The sequence below is a fragment of the Oncorhynchus clarkii genome, chromosome 20 (genome assembly GCF_045791955.1).
Source record: "Oncorhynchus clarkii lewisi isolate Uvic-CL-2024 chromosome 20, UVic_Ocla_1.0, whole genome shotgun sequence".
Lineage (NCBI taxonomy): Eukaryota > Metazoa > Chordata > Actinopteri > Salmoniformes > Salmonidae > Oncorhynchus > Oncorhynchus clarkii.
The window spans coordinates 77,154,299-77,172,992 of record NC_092166.1 but is presented as its reverse complement, the minus strand read 5'-3'; the positions used below and the strand labels follow the sequence as shown (position 1 = coordinate 77,172,992).

The 18,694-nt window shown below is 40.5% G+C and overlaps 1 protein-coding gene across 1 annotated transcript in view; it reads right to left on the bottom strand.

Moving 5' to 3' along the window:
• LOC139376933 (CUB and sushi domain-containing protein 1-like) overlaps window positions 1-18,694 on the bottom strand; it is a 438,044-nt gene that overhangs the window by 126,672 nt on the left and 292,678 nt on the right. The window contains exons 13-18 of the mRNA XM_071119944.1: window positions 11,134-11,316; window positions 10,078-10,404; window positions 8,259-8,453; window positions 7,865-8,003; window positions 7,555-7,742; window positions 3,326-3,514 (exon numbers count right to left, since the gene is read on the bottom strand). Of these exons, the coding sequence (XP_070976045.1) occupies window positions 3,326-3,514; window positions 7,555-7,742; window positions 7,865-8,003; window positions 8,259-8,453; window positions 10,078-10,404; window positions 11,134-11,316 (1,221 nt within the window). The remainder of the gene's footprint in view (window positions 1-3,325; window positions 3,515-7,554; window positions 7,743-7,864; window positions 8,004-8,258; window positions 8,454-10,077; window positions 10,405-11,133; window positions 11,317-18,694) is intronic.

The following is an 18,694-nucleotide window of genomic DNA, read 5'->3' as shown; positions in this document are numbered from 1 at the left end:
TTCACAAAATGTAGAAATGCGGCGTTTTCACGTACAAATTTCCTTGTTTTTGAAAGAAAAGCATAACACCAGTCTCAACGTCAACAGTGAAGAGGCGACTCCGGGATGCTGGCCTTCTAGGCAGAGTTCCTCTGTCCAGTACTGTGTTCTTTTAACCCGTCTTAATCTTTTATTTTTATTGGCAAGTCTGAGATATGGCTGTTTATTTGCAACTCTGCCTAGAAGGCCAGCATCCCGGAGTCGCCTCTTCACTGTTGACATTGAGACTGGTGTTTTGGGGTACTATGTAATTAATGTAGATGCCATTTGAGGACTTGTGAGGCGTCTATTTCTCAAACTAGACACTCTAATGTACTTGTCCTCTTGCTCAGTTGTGCACCGGGGCCTCCCACTCCTCTTTCTATTCTGGTTAGGGCCAGTTTGCTCTGTTCTGTGGAAGGATTAGTACACAGCATTGTACGAGATCTTCAGTTTCTTTGCAATTTCTCGCATGGAATAGCCTTCATTTCTCAGAACAAGAATAGACTGATGAGTTTTGGAAGAACGTTCTTTATTTCTGGCCATTTTGAGCCTGTAATCGAACCCACAAACGCCGATGCTTCAGATACTCAACTAGTCTAAAGAAGGCCAGTTTTATTGCTTCTTTAATCAGAACAACAGTTTTCAGCTGTGCTAACATAATTGTAAAAGGGTTTTATAATGATCAATTAGCCTTTTAAAATGATAAACTTGGATTAGATAACACAACATTGGAACACAGGAGTGATGGTTGCTGATATTGGGCCTCCGTACGCCTATGTAGACATTCCATAAAAAATCTGCCGTTTCCAGCTACAATAGTCATTTACAACATTTAATGTCTACACTGTATTTCTGATCAATTTGATGTTATTTTAATGGGCAAAAAAAATTGCTTTTCTTTCAAAAACAAGGACATTTCTAAGTGACCCCAAACTTTTGAACAGTAGTGTATGAAGACACTAGTTTGTTGCGAAGATAACGAAAAGTGTCGGAGTTGCCCTTTAATGATTAATTAATGCAATTTCTTGCATAACAATCAGGGGTTTTGAAAAATTAATAACAGCATTTAAATAAATAAAGATGCAAAAGATTATGAGCTTGTATCATTAGATTTTTGATTAGTATGCCAATATCATTGAAAATTGCTCAAAGAATTTGCAACATAAAAAAAAGAGTCCGGGTGGGTTTGATACCCAAATCTAGGTCAGAGACTGCAACAAAATATCCCTGGGTGTAAGAGGATCTCTTTTGGACTTAGTAAATGTTCTAAACAAACTTTTAGTCTCTCCTCCGTGTTATTTGTAGAGACAAACCTGATGACAGTGTGAAACACAGACATAGACACATCATGTTCCCAGATGAAAAGCCTCAGAGTTTACCCAGCTAGGGCTGAGTAAGATGAAGACGTGGGATACTGTATGCTGATAGTGAGTCTGTCTGGGAAGATCAAAAGGGAACTTAATAACCAAGGCAGAATTCTGACAGGAAAGACCCTGTCAGTGGAGACAGTCAGGCAGAGTCGTCTAAACAACAACTTGTCACTGCTTTAATTACGAGATGAATAAAAAGAAAAAATGAGTCAGAGGAATGCCTTAAAGGAAATATGCTAATCTACTATGACTTCTGTGTTTGTATCACAGGATAATTGTATTTACCGTCTTTGTGAAGCATGACATTTGTAGCATGAATGTGTATGTGAATAGACAGAGGTCCACAACCTCTAGCCTGTGAGGTTGAGTCACTCAGCATTTTTAATTGGTGTGAGTATCAGTTAAATGCTGTGAAAATAGCTGAAAAAAGGCATTCCCAAGATAGCACAGGTTCCCATGAACAAATGTATGGAGTTGGCAATTGCAATTATACCCGATTCCGTAGGCTATGGAGATGCTGGTGATTAAATGGGGCTCATGTTGTGTGTTATCATACTTGCCCAAGGCTACTACTGAAAGTTAATCAGCGAGGATGGCTCTTTTGAGTGTGAGACAAATAAAAATGTCATAATTGCATGGTATCCCAACATGCATTTATATATGTACTGAGGTCTGATTCACCCCGTTGGAAGGAAGAGGGGAAGATATATTTTTTGTACTTGATTGCCCTAATGTGAGGGATCCTTGGAAATCATTACAAATTACTTCTGGTATAGTTATCACAAAAGGACATGGACAAGACAAATTGTGGGCGTGAACAATCCATATAGTACCGTCATTGTCATAAATAAAAGAATCATAAAGCTGGCCCCACTCTTAAAAGATGAACTCCGGCTTCCTCCATAAACGCAGCAGTGGGCGGGGAGGAGGCAGGTGCTCAGGGTGAAGGACTAGTGGACCATTTCTACAGGAAGTGAAGCGTGCATTCCTGCTGCAACTTCTAAGTAGGAGGGTTCTAAGAATGACACTACAAGAACAAACCAATGATGGATGATCAATGTTATGTTCTGTGATCATTCTGTGTTCTGTGATTCATTATTTCTCACCATTCGCAAAAAGGATTGTGCCCTAATTCTCATTCTAATATAAAGCATTGTATCTATTCCTCAAAATCCTTTAAATCCCATTTAAAAATCAGATAGCATCTTTGCCTAGAACAGGACCTGTCTATTGCATATGCCTACACCCCCCTTGTGAAATGATAGAGTAAGTAAGAGGGACAAAACGGAAGAAAACGTTTTACATATCTGAATGAGATGAGGAAATGCCACCACTGTCAATCATGAAGGTCAAGTTCAGAAGGAAACAGAATAAAAGACTAGAATAGAAAAGTAGAATAGAAAACAGAATAGAAGACTAGAATAGAAAATACAACTTATAAACTAGTAGTATGGAGGATGATATAGGACGACCAAAACCTGATGGTCAAACACTCGACTCCATTTACTGGAAGAAAAAAAATGCTGTACAATGTTATTTTTATCCCAAGTAGCGGGAAACAAATGAGATAAACGGTTGGAATTATGTCTTCCTGCTGAATCTCCAACCTGCCTACCGACTCTCTGACTCTCTGTTGTCTGCCGCTCAAAGTTATCTTAAGTGTGCATATTCCAGTTACCTTTCCTCTCATCAGGAATCAATGAACTCCGCTCCTTAGGGTTGTCAAAGAGGCGTACCCTTTCCACCAGATAAGACAGAGAGATTGGTTAGCAGTGCGCTGTGTCGCCCACATCTCTCTCTGTGAATCGGATGGGGAGTGTGAGGAGAAGGGGTGATGGCTGAGTAAGTGCTGCAATGCATGTCAGTGCACCTGACAGGAACAGGGAAAAGGAGAGGAAGGAAGGGTTGGAGGGTGCTAAATCGGGGTACACTACCATCACAGCTGGGCAGTGCGTGGTTCCACTGATGGTTCCTCTCGCACACAATGGGTTTCTCGTCGCTCAGCGTGTAGCCTTGATCACAGCTGAATGTCACCCTGGTCCCAATGGCAAAATTGTTCCCAAACCGCTTTCCATTGACTGGGATCCCGGGATCTAAGCAGGAATCTGTTTCCATCATAACGCCTGTGGGGATAGAAAGAACGATTTAATTCCACCTTCATGCCTTAAATTCAATAGAAGATGGTGTCGGAATTGCTCTTTACTGTATAAATCATGAGGGGGAGCAAAAAGGAGCTCTCTCCTTTTCCCTTGCGTTCTATTTCATCCCATGGTGGAGGGTTGTCCTCATAAGAAATATTGTAATAATAATCAAATATATATTTTATTAAGGAGTTTTTCCCAGTACAATAAATCAAATATGTTTAGAAAACATCATAGATTTCATTAATATTTTCCAGCCATTTTTCTGGACGTGGCAGTCATGTCTCATCCACCTAATGTCAGACAGTATTGTACTATAGTAACTACAATAATGTAATTATAGGAAACATTTAGGGAATTAATTGGAGTATACAGTTGAAGTCGGAGGTTTACACCTTAGACAAATACATTTAAATTAAGTTTTTCACAATTCCTGACATTTAATAAAAAATTCCCTGACTAGGTCAGTTAGGATCACCACTATATTTTAAGAATGTGAAATGTCAGAATAATAGTAGAGAGAATGATTTATTTCAGCTTTTATTTCTTTCATCACATTCCCAGTGGGTCAGAAGTTTACATACACTCAATTATTATTTGATAGCATTGCCTTTAAATTGTTTAACTTCGGTCAAATGTTTCTGGTAGCCTTCCACAAGCTTCCCACAGTAAGTTGTGTGAATTTTACCCCATTCCTCTTGACAGAGCTGGTGTAACTGAGTCAGGTTTGTAAGGCCTCCTTGCTCGCACAAGCTTTTTCAGTTCTGCCCACAAATGTTCTACAGGATTGAGGTCAGGGCTTTGTGATGGCCACTCCAATACCTTGGCTTTGTTGTCCTTAAGCCATTTTGCCACAACTTTGTAAGTATGCTTGCAGTCATTGTCCATCTGGATGACCCATTTTCAACCAAGCTTTAACTTTCTGACTGATGTCTTGAAATGATGCTTCAATATATCCACATCATTTTCCTGCCTCGTGATGCCATCTATTTTGTGAAGTGCACCAGTCCCTCCTGCAGCAAAGCACCCCCAAAACATGATGCTGCCACCCCCCTACTTCACGGTTGGGATGGTATTCTTCGGCTTGCAAGCGTCCCCATTTTTCCTCCAAACATAATGATGGTCATTACGACCAAACAGTTCTATATTTGTTTCATCAGACCAGAGGACATTTCTCCAAAAAATATGGTCTTTGTCCCTATGTGCAGTTGCAAAAACCGTAGTCTTGATTTTTTATGGAGGTTTTGGAGCAGTGGTTTCTTCCTTGCTGAGCGATGTCGATATAGGACTCATTTTACTGTGGATATAGATACTTTTGTACCTGTTTACTCCAGCATCTTCACACGGTCCTTTGCTGTTGTTCTGGGAATGATTTGCACTTTTCGCACCAAAGTACGTTAATCTCTAGGAGACAGAACGCGTCTCCTTCCTGAGCGGTATGATGGCTGTGTGGTCACATGGTGTTTATACTTGCGTACTATTGTTTGTACAGATGAACGTGGTACCTTAAGGCATTTGGAATTGCTCCCAAGGATGATCCAGACTTGTGGAGGTCTACAATTGTTTTTCTGAGGTCTTGGCTGATTTATTTTGATTTTCTCATGATGTCAAGCAAAGAGGCACGGAGTTTGAAGGTAGGCCTTGTAATAAATCCACAGGTACACCTCCAATTGACTCAAATTATGTCATTTAGCCTATCAGAAGCTTCTAAAGCCAAGACATCATTTTCTGGAATTTTCCAAGCTGTTTAAAGGCACAGTCAACTTAGTGTATGTAAACTTCTGACCCACTGGAATTGTGATACAGAGAATTATAAGTGAAATAATCTGTCTGTAAACAATTGTTGGAAAAATGACTTGTGTCATGCACAAAGTAGATGTTCTAACAAACTTGCCAAACTATAGTTTTTTAACAAGACATTTGTGGAGTGGTTGAAAAACAAGTTTTAATGACTCCAACCTAAGTGTATGTAAACTTCTGACTTCAACTGTATAGTATGGAAGCCTGATTTAAAGTAGAAGAAAATAGAGAACATGTTCTCTATCATAGTACACTGATGGATGACAGTGGTACATACAAGTGATATGGCCCGTGTTTGGAGGATATATTGGCACGGGTGTTATCATTTTTATGCAATAGGTTACCAACATATTCAAATAATGATTGACATATTTTCATTAAAAAACGTTATTTTGATTAATGTATTCATACTATTTCATCCTTCCATGAGATATAGTCCCAACACAAATCTAAGCTTGCTACCCAAGCCGTTCTATCGGTTCGGTTGCCAGAGACACGACCCAGTTGTTAAGTCCTTTTGTTCTATATCTATGGACGCGACCCAGTTGTTTGTTCTAAATGTTCCATTGACATACTGGCTGGCAACATTCTTTTCCCTTGCTTGCTAGCTAGCCAACTACAGCTAACTTACATTCACGTCAAACAGTGCAGCCAGAATAACAGCAGAGTAGCTGCATTTGCTTTGTTTAAGCTGCTTTCCAGTGACATTTATTTGGATACATCCATAACAATGAGCTACTGATGTGCGATTTCGCCTGGCATAGAAAATGTGCTCTCTTGTCAGGACACTATTGTTCAAACAACACAGCTAACACAATCACTTCAAACTGAAGCTGGAAAGATTGTGAATTAGCTTATTTTTGTTTTGTTTGAACTGTTTTCTAGTAAAAAAAATGATATATTTCCAGAAAAATAATGGCAACTGATTCATGATTTCGACTGGCTGAGAAAAACTGTCTCTTCTCGTCTCCTGACACGTTCATTACTATGGGACAGCTGGAGATCGAACTTCAATGTTGCAAATGTCGGAGAGACAGACAGCAACATGTATGCAAATCTCCGCTGTTGAAAACTAAATGTTTGTCAAAAGAAATGGGAGATAATGTCTTGGTGCTTTTTATAGTGGACATCAAATGTATAAATTGTCTGGCTGGGTTGATGAGACAGTGGATTGCCCAGTCAGATGGAAAAGAGTAAATAGGCATTTCAACATCATAGATTTAGCCGGTGGTAATTTGTGGAATAGACACTGGCTGGAATGCGATTTTAACCAATCAGCATCCAGGATTAAATCAAGCCGTTGTATAATGTTATTTACGAAATCATTCGGTCTAAGGGTGCATTCGTAAATTCGCCCTGGCTAACTACTCCAATTCCAGAGGGAAAAATAACTGATGGATTTACGAACGCTCAACAGCTGTTGAATTTGGCCGGTGTCAGTAAACGTTTGCAAAATGTTTAATTATTGCCAGCAGCACATTTACAGTCGCCAACGCTCTAGTTAACATGAAAACAGCCTAACCAGCCTAACCAACATGCTCGGATCAACCCTACTCCTCTGGCCAGACCAGTGTGCACTCTGAACGCTATGAGAGCGAAACACTCTGAATTTAAGAACGGACAATCTGACAATGCTCTGAATTTACTAACGCCTAGAGGGCACTCTGAGCGAACGCTGGCACTCCAGATTGAATATACGAACGCACCATAAAGCATTCATTTAAACAGCCTTTGTGACAACTTTCATTTCGCAGTCATTTGTTTTCATTTTTAACATTCCTAAGATATTTTGGCATTTGGAGAAATAATTAGACTAGCTATTTTACAACACTATTCAATTATTGATAGATTACTTAATAATCTTATCGCAAACCACTGCCTATTGCTATTATTAGTGATATAATGAGTTAAATTAGGTTTCCCTACGCAATCACCAATTCTTTGGTATTTAAATCGCAGTCCTGTTCAGGCAACAACCCCAATGAAGACAAGTTATCCAAATGAAGTGTAAATCTAATTTCACAGCTCCTACACTACTTCAATATGATCACAACACCCACACACAAGCTGAGTTAATATTGACATCACAGCACATGTAGTAAAGTGATATTGCACCACGTAGTTGTAGCCATGAAACAATGTGTGGATTGACAACACAATGTCCTCTGCTTTTCAAAGGTAGCCCCGTGGATACATTTCCAAATGAAAACGGTAGAACTCACTGTCGTAGCGGATCTGGAAGCCCACGCTGGAGCGACTGTTGTCTGTGGTGAATAGCAGGTACATGTAATTGCTGGTGCTAATGAGAAAATGGGGCGCTTGAGTGCCATGATACTCTCCGATTAAAGGAGAGGAGTTGGAGGGGCCATCCCGAATCTCCAGTGTGTCATAATTAACCTCGGTCTGGAATCTACATGGAAACAGACAGAAAGAAAAGAGAAGTGAATTAGAAGCTACTATTCCATCCAAGCATTTTTCTGTAGTTTATCATGGCAGATGATCTCATATGGAATGATTGAAATAGCTAGAAACCTGTCAAAGGATATCTTGATGGCGTGATCTTTGCTGGCTTCAATGACCCATTCACAGTTTAACGAGTCTTTGTAGTATCCTGGCCAGCCAGGGGACAGCAGAACTCCGGTTGGAGCTGTTAAATGTCCTCCACAAGGTGCTAGAGGGGAACATGTTTTAGTGGCAATGTTCTGACATAGAGAGTTTACACGTCCATATGCAACAGCATGCACAATGTAACCGTATAGACTGTCAAGGGGAAACTTTACGAGTTATTGTAGCACATTTTCAGCGGCTCTACAATGTTACACCAACAGACAACTATAAAGCAGACCCGGACATGACATGCCCAGTGCCCACCCACTCCACTGACATTGGCAGACTGTATGGATTATTGTTCAACGTTATACAGTACCTTCACACCGAGGAACTGCTGCATTCCACACTACGTTTCCATCCTGAATGATGCAGGTTATGGACTCAGACCCATGGGTTTTGATGAATCCTTCATCACATGTGAAAAGAACGGAGCTCCCCAACAAGAAGTGTTCCCCATACCGCTGGCCATTGACAGGGATGCCGGGATCGTGGCATTCATTCTGACCAAATGCTAGCGAGGAAAATAAAACTGGTTTCAGTGTTTTTCAGTGTTGTTGTTTTTTAATCAATAAGAAGACATCAAACTGGATTCTGTGTCACATTTAACTCATTTGTCTTATCCCAGAAAACACGATGAGAACCTGGTTAATTATTTAGTCACTGAGAATAGAGGCTAATCAGCCAACAAAATGAACACAGCACAGTGTTGAAGACTGACGCCATGGAGGCAACACTCATTTCCCTGGCTCATTGTTATTACACTCCTGCTCGCTGACAGTAACTCCCCACACCAGATTGGGAGACATGTCCCTCTCCTCCTGACACAGTGACACGCCAATTCTACGGCGCTGCTATTGAGATGCCACACCACCGGCTCCCCCGCCATCCCCATCACATGGCTGACACCTCCCCGCCAAGAAAAAAAGAAACCCATCCCTGTCTTAGTCACTGACAGGAGTGTCCAGCGGATTCTGATGCGGAATAAGAACGGTAACAACATCCTCCTCCATTTCATTAACCTTCCCCACCGCTGCAGCCTGCCTCTGTTCCTCTGTGGAGGAGAGACATGTCACTGCGTTGTCTCCCAGGCCGGGGGAGTGCAACGAGACAATGTTTCCTAGAGATAGCAAACAGGCACTGGGGACAGCAATATTCAGACCTAATTTCAGCTCGGTGTGGTACAGGCATAATTCCATTAACATTGGACACACCCGGATCAGTTCAACATTTTTGTGCTATAGTGTGTCTATGTTGAGGCAGAGGACCTGAACAGACCTCTACCATTGCTGTTTTCTGTTCCATGATACTGTCTCTGAAATATCAGCAAAAAAATAGAAAATGTATGTTTTTAAATGTTTACCTTCAATGTTTAGAATTGCCTTGCAGTATTATTGTTTTTCTTATCTTGTGTTTACATATAAAAAATGTTTTGGGGCCACTGGTAGACACATTTGCATAACAATATGCATTAAAATGTTAATATTGTAAATTATTAAAATGGCCAACATTCCCAAGCCCCTTTTAAATGGTGTAGTATTGAGAGAAAAGGGCAAATTGTTTATTTAATTTGTCATAATGTCATCTGTTGAATAAAAAAACAGAGTGATCCCACTGGTCACGGACGTCAATTCAACGTCTTTTCCACGTTGGTTCAATGCAATTTCATTGAAATGACGTGGAAACAATGTTGATTTAACCAGTGTGTGCCCATTGAGAAATCATTTAGTAAACGTGATGCACTACTTATATCTTTAGAGCAGTTAATCAAATGTAATAGAATTAGTAATAATTCAAATGAGATGCTCCTAGTTTAAATTACAGGTAAAAGATACAATGGTATACACATCTATGGCCATAAAAATTGTTAAATAGAACAATACCACAGTTCTAGCTAATGGATCTCCATTCTCAAATAGGGATCCTCTAATTGAAGATTGTTAATAATGTTGATTCGTTATCACCCTGGTGAGAATATACCTGACTACGCATTTGATTGCATACATCTGAAGCACTATTGAGACAGCTTGACTCAGTAGTTGTTCCACAGGCAGTTCTGAATTGCATATCAGAAGATACTGTGAGGGTCTTCAAAATATTGCAAAATCCCATATCTTTAAAAGGAAGGGGCCATTTACTTGTGTAAGTGATGTTAAATCCTTTCCCAGTGTTGGAGTGGTCAGACTGGAACTCCAGGCGCATGATGTGTCCATTGCTGGCGATCTGAGAGGGTACGTCCTTCCCAGAGAACGTGCCGAACGTGGTGGGCTCCGACATCCCGTCATCTTTCACAATAAGGTAGTCAAACTGGGGCTCTACCTCAAAGTCGCTGAAAATTAGATGAATCCTGCTCCCTGACTCTGCGATAATGAGCCACACACAGTTCATGTTGTTCCCATACTCCTCGGGGTAGTTTGGGGAGAGGATTATTCCTGATGGGGTTGTGAAATTGAAGAAGCAGGAGACTGTAAAAATAGATAGGAGCACACACACACACAGATCTGCCATCATGCTTTGACGCATCACACAGTGAGCGAAAATAGCTCTTTTATAAGACATCACTGAAGACATTTTGTTTGAAATGAGATGGATACACGCTTTCCTTTGAATGCTTCAGGTGACACATTCTATTCACTGTACTAGGTGGAAGAATATAACCCAGTGTCATGACAGTAGAGGATATTTAACATTTTAGTCATTTAGCAGACGCTCTTATCCAGAGCGACTTACAGTAGTGAGTGCATACAACCAAGACCTGATTGCCCTTGGCTGATTAGCTGCTTAACCCTTGTTGGATGGCTTAGAGGTGTCAGCCTGCATGCCAGAAGGAAGGTGAAATCAAAAGATTGAATACAGCATTACCTGCAGCAGCAGCTCTTACTTTACATCTGAAAAGTCTCCATTCTCCAAAAAGGCCTCTGTATTGAAACTGTAATGAATAAGCTCAGTGTCTAAATGATGATAGTAATGATTGAATTGTATGACTTTCCAAAATAGACAGCGGGGAGTGTTGACCAAGCGACAACAAAACCTGAGAGATGATGACAGCTTTACATGGGTCAGTGGTGATAACCATATCACCTTCCTTTCCTACCTGGCTGGTTCCCTCGGACTGTTGGGACAGTGTATCAGATTGATCAATCTCAATGACAGCGCAGTTAATTAAAGCCATGCATTTTTAAATGGCATCTTACACACGCAGCTGGGTTTGTTTCCAGACCACTGGTTGTTTTGCTGGCATGATATCGTTCTCTCGCCGACCAACTCGAAGGCCGCCTGACACTCGAAAGTCAGCATGTCGCCGTGTAAAAAACGCTCCCCTGTTCTTCTGCCGTAGGCCGGAATGCCAGGATCGCCACACCCTCCTTTGTCGATTTCTGTAAAGAAAATATACTACTGTTACAACGTTTAAGTTCATTCAGTGGTTTCAATTCCCAAGGATATCAGGTTAGCTGCTCTTCGGGTTGAATGTCCTAAAACTGACATCCACTGAGCAATCATCAGATCCTGAAAACAGAACATGACAGCTTTCCTCTAACTCAACATTCTTTACACAAGTAAAACATTCTGAAAACCATGGATGGCTCACCTGATACAAGCTATCCCTGGTATAATCCAAGAGAAAACAAGACAGTCGAGAGTTGTTTATTTCCTCTACATTTTCAGGTGGAGGCAGCATTCTCTAGCAGGAGTAAAATGACAGTGACAAATGAATGACGTTCTGGAAGAGTTCATTTTTGTGTTAACAACCAGCGTGTCAGCTCAGCTGCTGCCGCTCCACTGGCCCATCTGAGCAATAATCTACAGGGGATGGGTTTTATTCCAGCAGCACATTCAACAACCTTTGTGAGGTGTTAAGTGCCGGTTAAATACCTTTGGAGCTGCCAAGAGCAATTAGTTGAAGGATCTATGCGGAAGCTCCACAATCAGTAAGGGCATATCAGCCCAATCGCAACCGTGATAGAGATGTAAACTGTCTTACTAAGGCTATGCCATTCTCTTAAATACTAATATGTAAACATGCCTCAAGTGGCTGGCCATCACTGAATCTACTGTCCAATAACCTACATTATGAGGAGCTGGAAGTCAAGTCAGCAGTCCAGAACATGTTTACCATTTCAATGCATATTGTGGGTGAAATTGCAAACATTGTTGAAAGAGTAAGCAGGAGATAACATTAAAATATGGGTATTTGAGGTACACGGTGGTCTGTTTCAGATTTAATTGTAATATTTCAGAGTAGTCATAAACAAGTCAAAGCATCATATCAATGTCCACAGATAACAGAGACATGTTTAATTTATGTTTATGATGTTTCGGTTTAACAGTTTTCTGGGAGATATAAAAATAAAATAATTATAACTATATATAGAGTTGTAGTCGGAAGTTTACATACACTTAGGTTGGAGTCATTCAAACTCGTTTTTTAACCACTCCACAAATGTCTTGGTAACTTGTTATGGCTGCAATCCCGATATCGGGTTAAGTGTCATCAACAACCGCTGAATAGCATAGCGCTACATACAATTAATATTACTATAAATATTTATATTTGTCACACCCTGACCATAGTTTACTTTGTATATTTCTATGTTTTGGTTGGTCAGGGTGTGAGTTGAGTGGGCATTCTATGTTTCATTGTCTAGTTTGTCTATTTCTATGTCTGGCCTGATATGGTTCTCAATCAGAGGCAGGTGTTAGTCATTGTCTCTGATTGGGAACCATATTTAGGTAGCCTGGGTTTCACTGTGTGTTTGTGGGTGAATGTTCCTGTCTCTGTGTTGTTCACCAGATAGGGCTGTTTCGGTTTTCGTTACGTTCTTTGTTTTGTAGTGTTTGTATCGATTCATGTTTTATGTTTGTTTATTAAACATGGATCGCAATCGACACGCCGCATTTTGGTCCGACTCTCTTTCACATACAGAAAACCGTGACAATATTCATGAAATCACAAGTGCAATATAGGAAAACACAGCTTAGCCTTTTGTTAATCTACCTGTCATGTCAGATTTTGAAATAATGCTTTACAGAGAAAGCAATCCAAGCGTTTGTGTAAGTTTATCTATCGCACGATAAACATTAAGTACACTTAGCATCAGGTAGCTCGGTCACAAAAATCAGAAAAGCAATCAAATTAATCGTTTACCTTTGATCTTCGGATGTTTTCACTCACGAGACTCCCAGTTACACAACAAATGTTCCTTTTGTTCCATAAAGATTATTTTTAGATCCAAAATACCTCAGTTTGTTTGTCGCGTTATGTTCAGAAATCCACAGGAAAGAGCGGTCACGACAACGCAGACGAAAATTCCAAATAGTTTCCATAATGTCCACAGAAACATGTCAAACGTTTTTTATAATCAATCCTCAGGTTGTTTTTAAAATATATAATCGATAATATATCAACCGCAAATGTCTTTCACAGTAGGAGAGGGGAAAACAATGGCTGTCCAAATTCTGTTGCGCGAGCAAAATTCATGTGACCACTTGACACGATGGTATCGTTCTGGTTCATTTTTCAAAATAAAAGCCTGAAACTATGTCTGAAGACTGTTGACACCTTGAGGAAGCGGTAGGAAAAGGAATCTGCCCTTTAAATCCAGCAAAGGGAGGCTATGGAACATGGAGTTTTCAAAATAGAAGCCACTTCCTGTTTTGATTTTCCTCAGGTTTTCGCCTGCAATATCAGTTCTGTTATACTCACAGACAATATTTTGACAGTTTTGGAAACTTTAGAGTGTTTTCTATCCAATACTAATAATAATACGCATATATTAGCAACTGAGACTGAGGAGCTGGCTGTTTACAATGGGCACCTTTTCATCCAAGCTACGCAATACTGCCCCTGCAGCCATTAAAAGTTAACAGACTATAGTTTTGCCAAGTCGGGTAGGACATCTACTTTGTGCATGACACAAGTAATTTTTCCAACAATTGTTTACAGACAGATTATTTAACTTATAAATCACTCTATCACAATTCCGCCGTCATGCTGCTCAGGAAGGAGACGCGCTCTCTCTTCTAGAGATGAATGTACTTTGGTGCGAAAAGTGCAAATCAATTCCAGAACAACAACAAAGGACCTTGTGAAGATGCTGGAGGAAACAGGTACAAAATTATCTATATCCACAGTAAAACGAATCCTATATCGACATAACCTGAAAGGTCGCTCAGCAAGGAAGAAGCCACTGCTCCAAAACTGCCATAAAAAAGCCAGACTACGGTTTGCAAATGCACATGGGGACAAAGATCATACTTTTTGGAGAAATGTCCTCTGGTCTGATGAAACAAAAATAGAAATGTTTGGCCATAACGACCATTGGTATGTTTGGAGGAAAAAGGGGGAGGCTTGCAAGCTGAAGAACACCATCCCAACCGTGAAGCACGGGGATTGCAGCATTATGTTGTGGGGGTCCTTTGCTGCAGGAGGGACTTTTGCACTTCACAAAATAGATGGCTTCATGGGGTAGGAAAATTAAGTGCATATATGGAAGCAACATCTCAATACATCAGTCAGGAAGTTAAAGCTTGGTTGCAAATGGGTCTTCCAAATGGACAATGACTGCAAGTATACTTCCAAAGTTGTGGCAAAATGGCTTAAGGACAACAAAGTCAAGGTATTGGAGTGGCCATCACAAAGCCCTGACCTCAATCCTGTAGAAAATGTGTGGGCAGAACTGAAAAAGTGTGTGCGAGCAAGGAGGCATACAAACCTGACTCAGTTACACCAGCTCTGTCAAGAGGAATGGGCCAATATTCACACAACTTATTGTGGGAAGCTTGTGGAAGGCTACCCGAAACGTTTGACCCAAGTTAAACTATTTAAAGGCAATGCTACCATATACTAATTGAGTGTATGTAAACTTCTGACCCACTGGGAATGTGATGAAACAAATAAAAGCTGAAATAAATCATTATCTCTACTATTATTCTGACATTTCACCTTATAAATAAAGTGGTGATCCTAACTGACATAAGACATGGAATTTTTACTAGGGTTAAATGTTAGGAATTGTGAAAAACTGAGTTTAAATGTATTTGTCTAAGGTGTATGTAAACTTCCGACTTCAACTGTAAATATAGCACCAGTCAAAAGTTTGGATACACCTACTCATTCAAGGGTTTTAATGTATTTACTGTTTTCTACATTGTAGAATAATAGTGAAAACATCAAAACTATGAACACATATGGAATCATGTCGTAACAAAAACACGGTTAAACAAGTCAAAATATATTTCAGATTTGAGATTCTTCACAGTAGCCACCCTTTGCCTTGATGACAGCTTTGCACACTCTTGGCATTCTCTCAACCAGCTTCATGAGGAATGCTTTTCCAACAGTCTTGAAGGAGTTACCACATATGCTGATCACTTGTTGGCTGCTTTTCCTTAACTCTATGGTCCAACTCATCCCAAACCATCTCATTTGGTTTGAGGTCGGGTGATTGTGGAGACCAGGTCATCTGCTGCAGCACTCCATCACTCTCCTTCTTGGTCAAATAGCAATTACATAACCAGGAGGTGTGTTTTGGGTCATTGTCCTGTTGAAAAACAAATGATAATCCCACTAAGTGCAAACCAGATGAGATGGTGTATCGCTGCAGAATGCTGTGGTAGCCATGCTGGTTGAGTGTGCCTTGAATTCTAAATAAATCACAGACAGTGTCACCAGCAAAGCACCCCCACACCATCACACTTCCTCCTCCATGCTTCATGGTGGGAACCACACATGAGGAAATCATCCGTTCACCTACTCTGCGTCTCACAAAGACAAGGCAGTTGGAACCAAAAATAAAACATTTGGACTCATCAGACCAAAGGACAGATTTCCACCGGTCTAATGTCCATTGTTCGTGTTTTATGGCCCAAGCAAGTCTCTTCTTCCTATTGGTGTCCTTAAGTAGTGGTTTCTTAGCAGCAATCGACCATGAAGGCCTGATTCACCTGAACAGTTAATGTTGAGATGTGTCTATTACCCTATCTGGGGTGCAATCTGAGGTGCAGTTAACGCTACTGAAATATCCTCTGCAGAAGAGGTTAACTCTTGGTCTTCCTTTCCTGTGGCAGTCCTCACGAGAGCCAGTTTCATCATAGCAGAGGTAACTCTGAGTCTTCCTTTCCTGTGGCAGTCCTCACGAGAGCCAGTTTCATCATAGCAGAGGTAACTCTGGGTCTTCCTTTCCTGTGGCAGTCCTCACGAGAGCCAGTTTCATCATAGCAGAGGTAACTCTGAGTCTTCCTTTCCTGTGGCAGTCCTCACGAGAGCCAGTTTCATCATAGCAGAGGTAACTCTGAGTCTTCCATTCCTGTGGTAGTCCTCACGAGAGCCAGTTTCATCATAGCAGAGGTAACTCTTGGTCTTCCATTCCTGTGGTAGTCCTCACGAGAGCCAGTTTCATCATAGCAGAGGTAACTCTGGGTCTTCCTTTCCTGTGGCAGTCCTCACGAGAGCCAGTTTCATCATAGCAGAGGTAACTCTTGGTCTTCCATTCCTGTGGTAGTCCTCACAAGAGCCAGTTTCATCATAGCAGAGGTAACTCTGGGTCTTCCTTTCCTGTGGCAGTCCTCACGAGAGCCAGTTTCATCATAGCAGAGGTAACTCTTGGTCTTCCATTCCTGTGGTAGTCCTCACGAGAGCCAGTTTCATCATAGCGCTTGATGGTTTATGCGACTATACTTGAAGAAACTTTAGAAGTTATTGAAATGATCCGCATTGACTGACCTTCATGTATTAAAGTAATGATGGACTGTTGTTTCTCTTTGCTTATTTGAGCTGTTCTTGCCATAATATGGACTTCACTCAGCTCCTTGTGAGACATCCCTCAAAATCAATGTTCTCACAGTGAGCCTACCTTACCCAGTTGCATGAGAGAAAATCTGAATTATCACAGAATAAATAACAAATAGGCCCATAGAATGTGCTACAGTAAGGAATTATGTAAGTAAAATACAAGTTAGGGGCAACATATCCACTAGAAGCCTTTGCCTAAAGGAAATGCGTACCTGCTTGCAAAGTTACTTTAATGATATTATGCAATGATTCTCATCCTTAATCCGTAACGTTCATTATATTTACTGATTCATACAGTATGTGCCTATAGTCTTCAGAATATATATTTTTTATTAATTCCCCATTGGGATACCATGATTCTCTTCCATCCAACTGATATATGTTGTTTCATTATTACACAAGCAATTACTTATGTACAGTAGTGCTTATACAGTATGTATGGGTTAAAAATGTTTCATATAGTCCGTCTATGGGTATCACTTTGTTTTGCCAACATTTATCAGACAGATGCATAATAAAGGTGAACAAGCCTGACTTAATACTCCCCCAGATTGTATATACAGTAGACACGGACACCTACTGTATGCGGACCCCTGACAATAAGTCCTACCACTAGTGGTTCTGCTGTCAACGTTGACACCCGGACTGTAGGCACAGGTTTGAAGTTGGGTTTATACAAAGTTAATGGAGGTTGTGTTGTTGTGCAGGGTTCTGCATTGTGTTAAGTTGACGATTGTGTCAACTCTCTGTATGACCTTATAAGGTAAGGGTTGACACTTGAGGAGGGAATAGTAATCTCTAAATGGAAAGTGGATGGTGATGACAATGGACTTCCCATACAGTGTTTCCAAACAAAAGTGTAAACTAATAACTTTCAAAAGTTCACAGAGGGTCGTGGCCCATGGATAAACTCAACAGTTTAGAAAAAAAAGATAGTAGTTTATTGGAGTCTAACTAGCCTATAGCATTGCTGTTTTATGGGTTGTAATATCGTTTACAAGCTAATTGCCCTGCTTAATCAACATTGGTGTCCTGCCGTTTCTGGGCTGGTTCTATCTGTAAAAAGGTATCTGTGAATTAATATTCAGTAGCATTCATTTTTGTTTTACAGAGTAAACATTGATTCATTATTAAAGCAATACAAACACTCTCTCCCAGTCAGAACAATAATTTGTCTAACTGTGGCAATAAATCGGCATACCAGGTTTGATTGAACAGGGGCCTAAATACAATTTACTTCCACCTAGCAGTTGAGTGGAATGGAAAATGACTTCCAAAGCAAACAGTGTCCCTACAGTATTTATCAGCAACGCAAATCTCTTCTCTCTCACAGCATGACACTACTTTAATGTAGGTGTGTTGACTGTGCCCAGTCAACACATGACTTATTAGTGCAAGTTCAGTGCTATTCATCAGTTGGAAGGAATTAGTCCCACCATCTGATACTGGGAATGAATTACAGTTCATGTTGGTGGAGGGAAATTCTGGACATTAGTGTTTATTGAAACAGATGTTTAGATACATATATAGATGGGGCTGCAAAACTCCTTTCCCAAGATTCCTGAAATTACAACGGAATAAGCAGGAAATGTGGGAAATCTCCAACCAGGATTTTTGGAAAACCAAGAAATTTGGGGAAAGTTACTGGAATTTTGCAACCCTATATATAGAACTTTGCTTTGCTGTTGCATTTCATCTGGAAAACTAACTTGTCTGTGTCGATCACATGCTGGCCCATTTAATCTTTTGCTGAATCTGCAGAATTGATGACTTGGCTGGAATACGATTTTAACCAATCAGTATTCAGGATTAGACCCACCCGTTGTATAATGAACATCATTCTATGGGTTGTAGAGAAACGCACACATACTGTAGTATGTGGAAATGGTAGGCTGACCAACACGTTACATATCAAATCTGACTTATGCTGACAAGTTCCACCAACTATGAGAACTCAAATAAGC